Source organism: Myotis daubentonii, chromosome 1 (assembly GCF_963259705.1).
Source record: "Myotis daubentonii chromosome 1, mMyoDau2.1, whole genome shotgun sequence".
NCBI classification, from domain to species: Eukaryota; Metazoa; Chordata; class Mammalia; order Chiroptera; family Vespertilionidae; genus Myotis; species Myotis daubentonii.
The window spans coordinates 125336533-125349140 of NC_081840.1; the positions used below are offsets into that span (position 1 = coordinate 125336533).

The 12608-nt window shown below is 37.7% G+C and overlaps 1 protein-coding gene and 1 pseudogene across 1 annotated transcript in view; one reads left to right on the forward strand and one right to left on the reverse strand.

Moving 5' to 3' along the window:
* LOC132213226 (melanoma inhibitory activity protein 2-like) overlaps positions 1–12608 on the reverse strand; it is a 123816-nt gene that overhangs the window by 59244 nt on the left and 51964 nt on the right. The window contains 8 exon segments of the mRNA XM_059659467.1: positions 1778–1868; positions 3237–3283; positions 4638–4755; positions 8117–8239; positions 9049–9153; positions 9976–10047; positions 11205–11315; positions 11885–11911. Of these exon segments, the coding sequence (XP_059515450.1) occupies positions 1778–1868; positions 3237–3283; positions 4638–4755; positions 8117–8239; positions 9049–9153; positions 9976–10047; positions 11205–11315; positions 11885–11911 (694 nt within the window).
* LOC132223105 (U2 spliceosomal RNA) lies at positions 9647–9768 on the forward strand (annotated as a pseudogene).

Here is a 12608-nt window from a genome sequence, read left to right on the forward strand (position 1 = left end):
ATGGAAAAATTTTAAAAGTCAAAATCAAATGTTTTGAGTTGCATATTAACATTTCATACAGATAAAAATTACCAAAAATAATTAATTACTAATAAACAAAATTTGTTCCAACAACAACAGAAAAGCTGTAAGGTATTTTTAAATTTACACCTGTTGACTTAAGCTTTAAACCATTGCCAGGAACAGTCACTTAACAGATAATAATGATGGATATTAACTTTATTAAAATTGGATCATCCCTATTTAAAAAAACACACAATAAACCAATACTTAAATCTTCATTATATCTTTGTACTTCTATTGTAATTATTTTTGTTTGTTTCAAATCCTCTGTATCTTAAATGATTACCAAAGAGGGAAAGCAGTTTAGAAGAAAACCTTCATGTTATGAACAGAGAAAACCAATTGTAGAAATTTATCTCTCATGATCCATTAAAAAAAGAAAGTTACATTTGGAAGGTGGGTACAAGCAGACACAGTTTCCAAATACTAGTTTTAGAAAACAAGATTTGCCAAGCAATTCATTGCATTAAGGAATGTGATAACTGGTGAGTAAATTCCTTGGTATTCTGGCACTTACTGAATAGTTCCACACTGAGGGTCTGTTAATACTATATACTGAAATGCAGCTTCCTTGAAAGCAGGCTCCCTATCTTTTCCTCCAGAGACTTTCCCATGGTTTTTAGTACTATGCATTACATATAGCAAACCTTTAAGTTAATACTATTTTTCAAAATACAAAAATATTCCAACTATCAATACTATGTGAATGAGTCTATGATCTTTTGATCATTTTTTTTAGTAATCTGTACCTTTTGGATAGTTCAACCTTTTCATCTTTTATTTTCTAAAGCTTATTTTGGGGGCGAGGGGTGTATCCCAATTAGTGGTAGAGTAACCACTAGGTGGTTCAACCTTTTCAAAAAAATGTTTTATTATAAATATAATTCACTTATTGTAGAAATTTTTGAAAATACAGATAAGTAAAAAAAAAAAAAGAGAAAAATCTTTCCATAGTTCCATATTCAACGATAGCCATTGTTGACATGAGTATGCCCTTCCATTTTTTTTATGCAAATTGTTATGATGAAATTATTTTTTAAATTGATTTCAGAGAGAAAGGGAGAGGGAGAAATAGAAACATAAATGATGACAGAGAATTATTGATAAGCCACCTCCTGCATGCCTTCCACTTGGATCAAGCCCACAACCCGGGCATGTGTCCTGACCGGGAATTGAGCTGTGACCTCCTGGTTCAGGTCCACTGAGCCATGCCAGATGAGTGAAAAAAAAATTTTTTTAATATAATGGTATGTTACTTATATCAACTATTTAATAAAAAAAAAAATGTTTCGCCCTAGCTGGTTTGGCTCAGTGGATAGAGAGTTGGCCTGCGGACTGAAGGGTCCCCGGTTCGATTCCAGCCAAGGGCACATGCCTGGGTTGCCAGCTTGATGCCCGTTAGGGGGCTTGCAGGAGGCAGCCAATCAATGATTCTCTCTCATCATTAATGTTTCTCTCTCCCTCTCCCTTCCTCTCTAAAATCAATAAAGATATATATTTTAAAAAATAAATTAAATAAATAAATAAATGAGGAAACTGATAAGGCTTTACCAACAACAAATAACTCAGGACTAATTTTTTACAAATAAGAAACAAAAGTAAAGAAAATAAGCAACAAATTGCACCTTCCCATAATTGGTTCAATTCATGGTACCATTCTCTATAAAGAGATGTAATTATTTAGAAAAACATTAAAAGTATGTAGATTACCTACCTGTAAGATCTTCCTTTGTTTTATCTACTTCAGTTAACTGAGTGTATATTTGGTTTCTTTCTCCTTCTAGGGTTTTTAAAGAAGCCTTTAACTTCAAAGAATGGAAAAAAGCAACATTAATCTCAATATACCATCCTAGCCTTTTGAAGCTCTTTTAACACTCTGATGAAATTATTGCCTAGAACAGTGGTCGGCAAACTGCGGCTCGTGAGCCACTTACGGCTCTTTGCCCCCTTGAGTGTGGCTCTTCCACAAAATACCGACTTCTGTGCAAGGGCCACGAAGTTTCAATCACACTGTATGTGTGCACCTGCACGTGGTATTTTGTGGAAGAGCCACACTCAAGGGGCCAAAGAGCTGCATGTGGCTCGCGAGCTGCAGTTTGCCGACCACTGGCCTAGAATATACTAACAATTCAGCTTCCACCTTAGAAAATTAGCAAAGTCACCAATAGTTGTAAATTTCAGGACAGGGAATGAGAAGATCAGGGATGAATGCTTAAACTGTGGCTACTCTCATTTTACTTATTTTCAACACATAAGGTTTTTTTAATTTTTATTTATTGATTTTAGAGAAAGAAAGGGAGAGGGGAGAGAGAGGGGAAGAGAAAAACCCCAATTTGTTATTCCACTTATTTATGCATTCACTGGTTGATTCTTGTATGTGCTCTGACAGGGGATTGAACCCACAACCTTGGCATATAGGGACAACGCTCTAACCAATCTAGCTACCTGGCCAGGGCTTCAATATATAAGTTTGATTAAAGTACTCTTTAAATATTACCAAAACTTCTCAAATAAGGTAAAGACCAGGATACCACTCTTACAATGAAAAAAAGGGATAAACCAGAAGAAAATGAAACAAAGTATTTACTTCTTAAAATAGAATATTGGGGCCCTGGCAAGTATGCTCAGAGGTTAGAGCGTCAGCCCAAAGACCGAAGGGTTGAGGGTTCAATTCCCGGTCAGGGGCATGTACCTCAGTTTTAGGTTCCCCAGTCCCATTAGGCGTGAGTGTGGGAGGCAACCAATCAGTGTGTCTCTCTCACATGATGTTTCTTTCTCTTTCTCTCCCCTTCCTCCCTCCCTTCCACCTTCTCTGGAAATCAATGAGAAAAATATCCTTGGGTGAGGATTAAAATAAAATATATATTGAGACCAGAGGAAGAGAAATACTCAAAGAGAAATTAAAGAAAACAGAGTAAACATTTTTAATATATGCAGACTTTGAAAATTTTTGTTATGATAAATTCTAAAAATTAACAATATGAATTTCTAAAGTTATTATAAAAAAGAAAAAAGCAACTGATAAAGATAATTCTGATCACTACTGAAAATTCTGATCACTTATCTGTTCACTATAAAATGGACTTTAAAAATAGTTACTGAAGATATATGGGTTTAATCCATGTTCTATTTTCTTTTCTTTTTTTTTTTTATATTTATGTAGTAATGCAAACCTTAGCAGCATGAATCAGCTTCCTCAAAGCCCCTTTTGGTTCATTATCTATTATAAAAAACAAAAACATAACAATAAAAAGCAATGTCACAAGAGAGGTCTAAATGATTTTATTAATTCACTCAATTAGAACCTCATAATCCCTCTTCTTGCTACAATAATGAATTTGGTATAAGGCGGAGTGGCCTTGGACTTGCTGGTAGAAAGTTAAACAATAAAAGCACTGATAGTACCATAATATCAATTAACATGGTTCTTCATCATTAACTCCAAGAACAAAGTTACAGTCCCATAGTCGGGACTATTCTTGGGTTCCTTCACCATATAAAATATGACTGGAATTATACTTCAAATTAAAATAACATTAAACAAGCACGAGTTTTCTCATTAGAAACATTTATTTCTTACAAAATAAAGCAGAACAGAAAAAGTACAAACAAAACTGTATGTATTTACTTTGGAAGTATAACTTTCCTTCAACATTGTGATCAAGAAATTTTTTAATCATAACTTCTCCTTAATAAATTTTTTAATTATGCAGGGGTAAAGAGACAGAAAAGAGAAAGGATACAAAAGTCAGAAAAATTATCATTAGTGGAAACTACATTGGATATACATAAGATCTCTCTGTACTCCTTTGCAACTTCCTATGAATCTACTATTATGTCAAAATACAAAAAAAATTTTAAGTCAAAGGAATTAGTTGAGAATACAGTGAGTAACTGGTAATCATAACTTTTTCCTGAGTTTAGAGACTATAAGCAACAATACCAGTAATAATTTGGGATGGCCAAGATTAAAGTATTAAAACCATCTAAACTATCTAAATAAAGAAAAAGAGTGTCCTGAGGTATTTATCTACTAGAGGCCCGATGCACAAAATTCGTGCAAGAGTAGACCTTCCTTTCATCGGCTGCCAACACCAGCTTCCCTCTGGCACCCAGGACCCGGGCTTCCCTCGCAGCCCCGCTTTGTCCGGGAAGGACGGCCAGAAGATCGTTTGGCTGTATGATCTAATTAGCATATCACGCTTTTATTATTATAGAAGATATAACACTCATTTTTCAAACTACTTACCCAACCATTTGATTAGCTTACAGTGCAGGGGAAAACAGGCATTGAAATGATTATGAAACAATGTGGCTGTAATGACAGTATGTACAACATATAAAAAAAAAACAGAGTAAGGAGGCTGTAAGTCTGTCTTAGGAGCTGGAGACAGATTTAGTGAAAAGGCAATATTCTACCTGAAGGTTAACGATAAGGGATGGTGAGAAAGGGACAGAATATTAAAGAAAGATGGAAAAGGTGGAGCAAAGGACAAGTGTATAAAGAACATGGTGAAAATGGGGAAATACAAGAGCAAGTCATCATTTTAGCAAGAGGATATGTGATTTAATACCTGAGAGTGCACCATTTTCTGACTCGCTCTTCATTTCCAATTCCAAGTTATCATCTGTTATGTCTTCTCCAAGCACAGCAGCCCAATCTTGCATTTTTAGCAAGCGTTCAGTCAGAGACTTGACAGTTAGCAAAGGGAGGAAAAAAAGAGAGGGTGATGCTTCATGCTAATAATTTACAATTTCTGAATGTATATTTATAGTTTAAAAATCAATGCACATAAATAATAGTACATGAGCTCTTTTTCTCCAGCTGGTATTGAAAAACCTAGTATTTATTGACTATTAAATTCTGAACCTTAAAAACAAATACAATTCTTCATAATGGTCCATATTTGCTAAATATATCACATGACTATAAAGTGACAAAACAGCATGTCATGACTGTGGTTGGGCATCGACCTATAAACCAGGAAGTCATGGTTCAATTCACAATTAGGGCATATGCCTGGGTTGCGGGCTCAATCCCCAGTAGGGGGGCGTGCAGGAGGCAACCAATCAATGATTCTCATCATTGATGCTTCTATCTCTCTCTCCCTCTCCTTGCCTCTCTGAAATCAATAAAAAATATATTAAAAAGAAAAAAAAATTACTAGAGAGAATTTGAATTGTAGCATTTCAATAGTACTTTTTGCATTTTCTTGAAAGAAGGGAGGTTTTCTAGCACTATGAATAATAAAATGACTGTGCTATCTATTTCTGTAAAAGGACCCACCTAAAAACCCATTCTGCCCTATAATTTACACCTTTCAAATTCCTGAGAGTTCCAAGCACAAATAACGTGGCTTATATTTTTAGTAGAGTTTGAGATTAGCATCTCATTTTTGTTTTGTTCTTTTTTCTTTTTCATTTTGGTTTGTTTAGGAAGAATTCCAAGCCCTTTAGTAGATCAAATTTGGAAGAGCAAGAGGGGAAAACAATATGCCAAATTATGAATACAACTCGTAAAGATGGAATCTTGAAAACACTCTTAGTAGCAAAATAAAAAGTATAAATGTATAGCTTTCAAGATGATATCATGCACTTCACTAGTAGATTACAAAATGTTAGTTTTATTTCTTATTACTTAATACTCACACCTGAGTATCTCTTTGTAGCTTGAAAGCATAAGATTTAAACGAGCAGGCAGGAAAAGGGGGTAGGAGAGGGAGACAAGTTTCAATTAGATTTTGAAAAGTACTCATCTCTGTGAAAGTACATATACCAGGTAATCAACGTATCAAAGATATTCAGCCAATACATACAACTTCATTTGTCAATTTTTAAAATTCTTTCTAACCCTATCAACAGAAACAGATGGCATTCTAAAGACAAAGGTAAAATTATTATTCTTTTTCTTTTTTGATGTAATACCTATGATAAAATAAGGAGAGGGAAAAGGGCACAGAGTGTTGAGATATTCTATATACTAGTAGCCCTGCACACGAATCCGTGTGCTAGTAGCTGGCTGCCGCCCTCCTGTAGCTCCCCCGGCCCCCCACTCATAGCTTGCTGCCCTGCCCCCTCCTGTAGCTCCCCGCCGCCCAACTGTAGCTCCCCGCCGCCCAACTATAGCTCGCTGCCCCACCCTCCTGCTGATCTGAGATCCGGTCATTATGCGGTCGGTGGTCGGTCGTTATGTAACGACCATTTGCATATTACATCTTTATTATATAGAATATATATTTGTTGTAATCTTTGCTGCCAAAAAGAAGCATTTGACAACAAAGATGACAATACTGGTACAAATTGAAATGTATGCCAAAAAAGTACACATACTCAAATTGCCAAATGGTCAAAATAAAAACTGCTACTATTGGGCCGATGCAGCTCAGTGGCTGAGAGTCAACCTATGAACCAGAAGATCATGGTTGAATTCCGCTCAGGGCACATGCCTTGGTTGCAGGTTTGATCCCCAGTGGGGGGCCTGCAGGAGGCAGCCAATCAATTATTCTTTCTCATCATTGGTGTTGCTATCTCTCTCCCTGCCTCTCTAAAATCAATAAAGTGTATATAAATATATGTATATATATACACACACACACACACATATATATGTACATGTATGTGTGTGTGTGTGTGTGTGTGTGTGTGTGTGTGTATATATATATATATATATATATATATATATATATACACACACACACATATCTACACTAATAAAAGAGAAACATGGCAATTGGCATACGACCGCTACCCTTTTCATTGGCTAATCAGCGAGATATGCAAATTAACTATCAGCCAAGATGGCGGCCGGCAGCCAGGCAGCTTGAAACTAACATGAGGCTTGCTTGCCTCAGTGACAGAGGATCGTTGGAGGAAACCAATGTTCCCCACCTGCGGCTGCAGGCCTCTGAGTGGGCAGTTTAAGAAACATTGTAACAAATACCGCCGGACTTCAGCCAGCAGATTCGCAACATTGTAAGCAAAGGCCAGAAACCTACTTTCAGCCGCGGAGGCCTAAGAGTTGGAGCCAAGCCTCAAGGTAAAACTGGCCCAGAATAAAAAAAAAAAGAAAAAAAGGAGCAGTTGGGAACTTCAGTCACTCCCAGCCTGAAAACAGCCCTCAGCCCCTCACCCAGACTGGCCAGGCACCCCAGTGGGGACCCCCACCCTGATCCAGGACACCCTTCAGGGCAAACCAGCCGGCCCCGCCCATGCACCAGGCCTCTACCCTATATAGTAAAAGGGTAATATGCCTCCCTGCACCGGGATCAGCGTGACAGGGGGCAGTGCCCAAACCCCCTGATCGCCCTGCAGCTCTGTGTGTGACAGGGGGCGGGGCCCCAACCCCCTGAGCAGCCCTGCTCTGTGCCTGATAGAGGGGAGCTCCCCAACCTCCCCCCCACGGGCCCTGCTCTGTGTGTGATGGGGTAGAGCCATAACCTCCCCATCGGCCCTGCCCTGAGTGTGAGAGTGGCGGCACCCCAACCCCCTGATCGGCCCTGCTCTGTGGGTGATAGAGGGCGGTGCCCCAACCCCCTGAAGGGTCCTGCTCTGTGTGTGACGGGGGCAGTGCCCCAACCCCCTGATTGGCCCTGCTCTGTGCGTGACAGGGGGTGGCGCCGCAACCTCCCCATCGACCCTGCCTTGAGTGTGACAGGGGACGGTGCCCCAACCCCCCAATTGGCCCTACCCTGAGCGTGACTGAGGGTGGCAACACAACCTCCCAACCTGCCCTGCTCTGCATGACGGGGCGGCGCCCCAACTCCCCAATCAGCCCTGCTCTGAGCCCGACCAGGGGCTGCACCTAGGGATTGGGCCTGCCCTCTGCCACCCGGGAGCAGGCCTAAGCCAGCAGGTCATTATCTCCCGAGGGGTCCCAGACTGCGAGAGGGCACAGGCCGGGCTGAGGGACACCCCCCCCTCGGAGTGCACAAATTTTTGTGCACCGGGCCTCTAGTATATATATTTTAAACTGCTAAAAACAAAAATTTTCAAAGTTCATAATTAGTATAGAATTCTAGCTGACTCAGTCACTAAAACCAGCAGGGCCATTTACCTTGATCTGATTTTCTTTATCACATAGAACTTGTTTTGCATGTACTCTGGAGTCTTCAAATGTTATTTTCTGTTTATTAAGTTCACTCACTTGTTCTTTCCATTCTTCAGCTTCTTGTAAAAGCTAAAAATCAAACCCCACACAAAAAAGAAAAACTCATATTACCTTATCATACTTTTTATATATTTAACTGTATCATCTCTATATATGAAAGCCTAAGTGACCATTACAAGCGGTTGACCAAAAGACTGGGAAACTGGTCGCTATGATAACACACTGACCACCAGGGGGCAGACACTCAATGCAGGAGCTGCCCCCTGGTGGTCAGTGTGCTCCCACAGCTAACCTCCTGTTGCTGGTCAACCTTCCGTGGTTCCCCCGCTCCCCCGCTCCGCCCCGGCAGGCCCCAATCAGGCCTGGGCAAGACTGCCTTGATTGCCAGCCAGGCAGAGCGACCCCACCTGTGCACGAATTCATGCACCAGGCCTCTAGTTAATAGATATTGTGCAATGCAATGTGTTGTTAAGAAGGGAGGAAAAATAAAGGGATGGAATGAAGGAGGGAGGGAGGGACAGGAGTAGGAAAGGAAGGGTGGGCTCCTGTTTGCAAAGAACTTTCAAAGGAGCAGTAATGTAAAGCAACAGACACTTAACCATCTTCAACTAATTAACATAATAGGTTTATAGCTATATCAAATGAAGTTTCTGAGATATACATATGTTAGATTTGGTCACGTCTTACCACTCCTTATATCGCATACTATACCTTACTTGTATTAAAATGTGTCCTACACAAGAGATACAAAATATGGGAGATTGTCCTGCTCTTGTGCTCTCCAGGAAAAGCCTTTTCTTGCCCCTTGCATGGGTCAGTCATCAGTATACCCAGAAGATTTATAAATACAAGTTGAAGGGTCCCTATACAGTACAAACCTGTTTCTGGCTTTCCAGAAGTTGGGAATTTTCACTCAACGCATCTTTTATAGCTATCTTAAGTCGTTCTTCATTCATTTGAAATATTTTGAAGGTTGTTTTGGCCTAAGAAAATACAACATATCAAGTTTATAACAATTAGTTTAATACAATAGTTATTTTTTATCCATATTCTCTAAAACATGGAAATAAAGTAAAAAAATGCCAATATTAATAGAAGAGGCAGCACAGTGTAGGAGAAAAAACTCTGGCCTAGAATCAGGATCTAGTCATGGCTCCCACACTAACTAGCTATGTGGCTTTAAACCTTGACTTAACCTCTTATAACCTTCTATGTACTGTTTAAGAAGTTTAATTAGCTTTTTAAAATATGTTTTTACTGATTTAGAAGGAGAGGGAGAAAGAGAGAAAGATCGATGTGAGAAACATCGGTCAGCTGCCCCCTGCAGACCCCCGGCTGGGGATGAAGCCTGCAATCTGGCATATGCCTGGACCAGGAACCAAACTGGCAACCTTTTGGTGCACTGGACGATGTCCAACCAACTGAGCTTCACCAGCCAGGGCAGTTTAATTAGCTTTTTATTATCTGTTCTTCTTTATTGCTTCTCGGCCTTTTGGCTAAGATCAAGTGTATTATCTGTTCTTCTCTTACCATAATTTAAGTTCCATAAGAGCTTTTCTGTCTATTTTAACTACTAATGTAAGTGCCTATCACCTACAACAGTGACCAGTACATAGCAATAGCTCAATCAATACTTGTCCAATAAGAAAAATAAGCTTTTCTGAGGTACCTTGTATAAAACGTATATGTCTAAGACCCCTATATCTCAAATGATAATATTATATCTTATTTTTTAATCATAATAGTAATAGGAACATTAAATTTATTTTCAAAAACAACAGACCTATTAGACTAAAGCAACTTACTTCAGCTACTTGTGATTTGAGTGATTTTGATTCATCTTCTAAGGACTGTATCCTTTTCGAAATATCCACCATCTGGAAAGACAGTATCAATCAATAAACAAACATTTACTAAACTCCTCCAGTTTCCAAGATGCCATACACATTAGATATATTGTTAACCTAACCAGTTTTCCTCAAAAAGCTGAGGGCTCAAGTTAAGAAATCTTCTCTGCCATTTGCTTAAAGGAATCTTACATGAAAGTTACATAATAATATTTTATCTCATCTTTAATGTTTTATGACATTTAAGTTTAAATAGGCTCCAGAAAAGTCCACTAACATTGTATCTTAATAATCTCATACACATCAAGGTCTTCCTTAAGAAAGATTTTAAAATATGTGACAAATAAAGTTAAAATGTTAACATAATTTTTGAGTGATAAAATCCACTATGTATGTGATTATTCAAATTAAACTATTTATGTGAGCTACTTCCATAGTGCATATCAAAAATTTCTATAAGAATATGCAAAAGCCCTAGCCGGTTTGCCCAGGATAGAGCAGTGAATAGAGCATTGGCCTGCAGACTGAAGGGTCCCAGGTTTGATTCCGGTCAAGGGCACATGACTGGGTTGTGGGCTTAATCTCCAGGAGGGGGTGTGCAGGAGGCAGCCGATCAATGAGTCTCTCTCATCATTGATGTTTCTATCTCTCTCCCCCACTTCCCTGCCTCTCTGAAATCAATAAAAATATTATTTTTAAAAAGTCACAATCATCCTAAAAAAAAAAAATATGTAAGAAACTTAACAAAATAATGGTAATCTCTAGCAAATGAAAGAACTAGTGGATCTGAAAATTTTTACTCTCTACAACCTTCTGTATTCTTTAAATTTTTTATAGTGTTTACAATTCTTTAAATCAGTGCTTTTCAACCAGTATGCTGTAAGGATTTTTAAAACATGCAATACCTTGCTATTTAGTCAGGGATACTGACCTCTTTTCCTTTAGAATGTCAAAATAAAAATGACAACAGCAAACACAATAGCCATCCAATGTGAATGAATCGAAATTATACCTTTTTTTGTCAGATAAGCAAAAAATGTATTTTTTAAAGTGCCACAGAATGTTAGTAATTAGTTTATGTGTGCTATGAAATGAAAAAGGTTGAAAATAGCTGCTTTAAACGATATAATTCTTTTAATGCAATAACTTTCTTCTACCTACAGTCTCCTCAAACACAGAAGCCTTACCAATTCATCTTGTTCAGAATGTTTAGATTTCTCTTCCTTTAACTCCTTTTCTAGAAAGTCTATTTCATCCTCACATTCAGATTTGGAACTGTTCAGCTTTTCACAGATTGCCTAAAAGAGGAAGCCAACTTTATAAGACAGACCTAGGAATTTCTGGTTAGGGTAAATCAGATAATTATAATAAAACACATATACTGTAAGTTAAATAAATTTAGTTTATATACTTGTTCATTTTTATAAGATTGTTCATTTCATTCTAGCAGGGGTCGGCAAACATTTTGTATAAAGAGCCAGAGAGTAAGTATTTCAGGTTTGCAGGCCCTGTAGTCTCTGTCCAAATACTCAACTATGCCCATGTAGTGAGACAGCAAAGGCAACACATAAATGAATGAGCATGCCTGTGTTCCAATAAAATTTTATTTGAGAAAAGCATATGGGAAGCCCAGAGTCTAGTTTGCCGACTTCTGCGCTAAAGCATTATAAAAGCAAAAATGAGGAATAAATCCAATTTAATAAATTAAAAACATAATAAAATGCGAAATAAATTTAAAAACCAATCAAGATTGTTTCATAATAATAATCTACATTGAATTAAGACATATTTTCAGTGACCTTTTAAATTTAAAATGATTAGTTCTTGGATTATTCTAATTAGATATTAAATGCTATAATAAACATACCTCTGATATTTGTGATTCTTCAACAAACTTGTTAAAAAATAAACAAACCAAAAGTTCAAAGAATTTAATGTAGGCCCAAATAAAAGCAGAACAAATACATACTACATTATAGTGGTTAAAAACTTATATATATTTCCTCAAATTTGACTATTCCATTATAAGAATTCTCTCACTTGAATCAAAATTACCACATCATTTTGATTTTATCTACCGAGTCAACCATCAAATTTTTTAAGTTGCATCATGTTAGTTTATATTCAATTTAACAATCTTGAAAATAAACATTTTCTTAAGTTACTAAAATTAGACATTTACTTATTCATTTTAAACAAGTGATTGTTCATTTCAACACTCACTTTCTGATGATTTACAGACATCAGTGATTGAGAACTGCCCAGCTGGTGTACATGATCAGAACATGTACACCACAGGTAGGAAGTCTATTGTTTCTACTTTAATATTAGTAAGCTTTTTATAAAACTTCCACTTCAAAACAGTAGTAAGGCACTCCCATTACCTAAGGTAATCAATCTGTTGGAGTTTAGCCAAGGGACAAATTATGATACCTTCGTTCCTATTTAAGCCAAGTCATACAAGGCAGGAAACCCAACTATGCATATGCCTTCCCAACTCTACCAACAGTGACATCATGCTGACATCTTGAAATTGGTCACGGTCAGAGTATTTACACGATAGAAGTCAGGAAATGCTACAAATAAGGGCT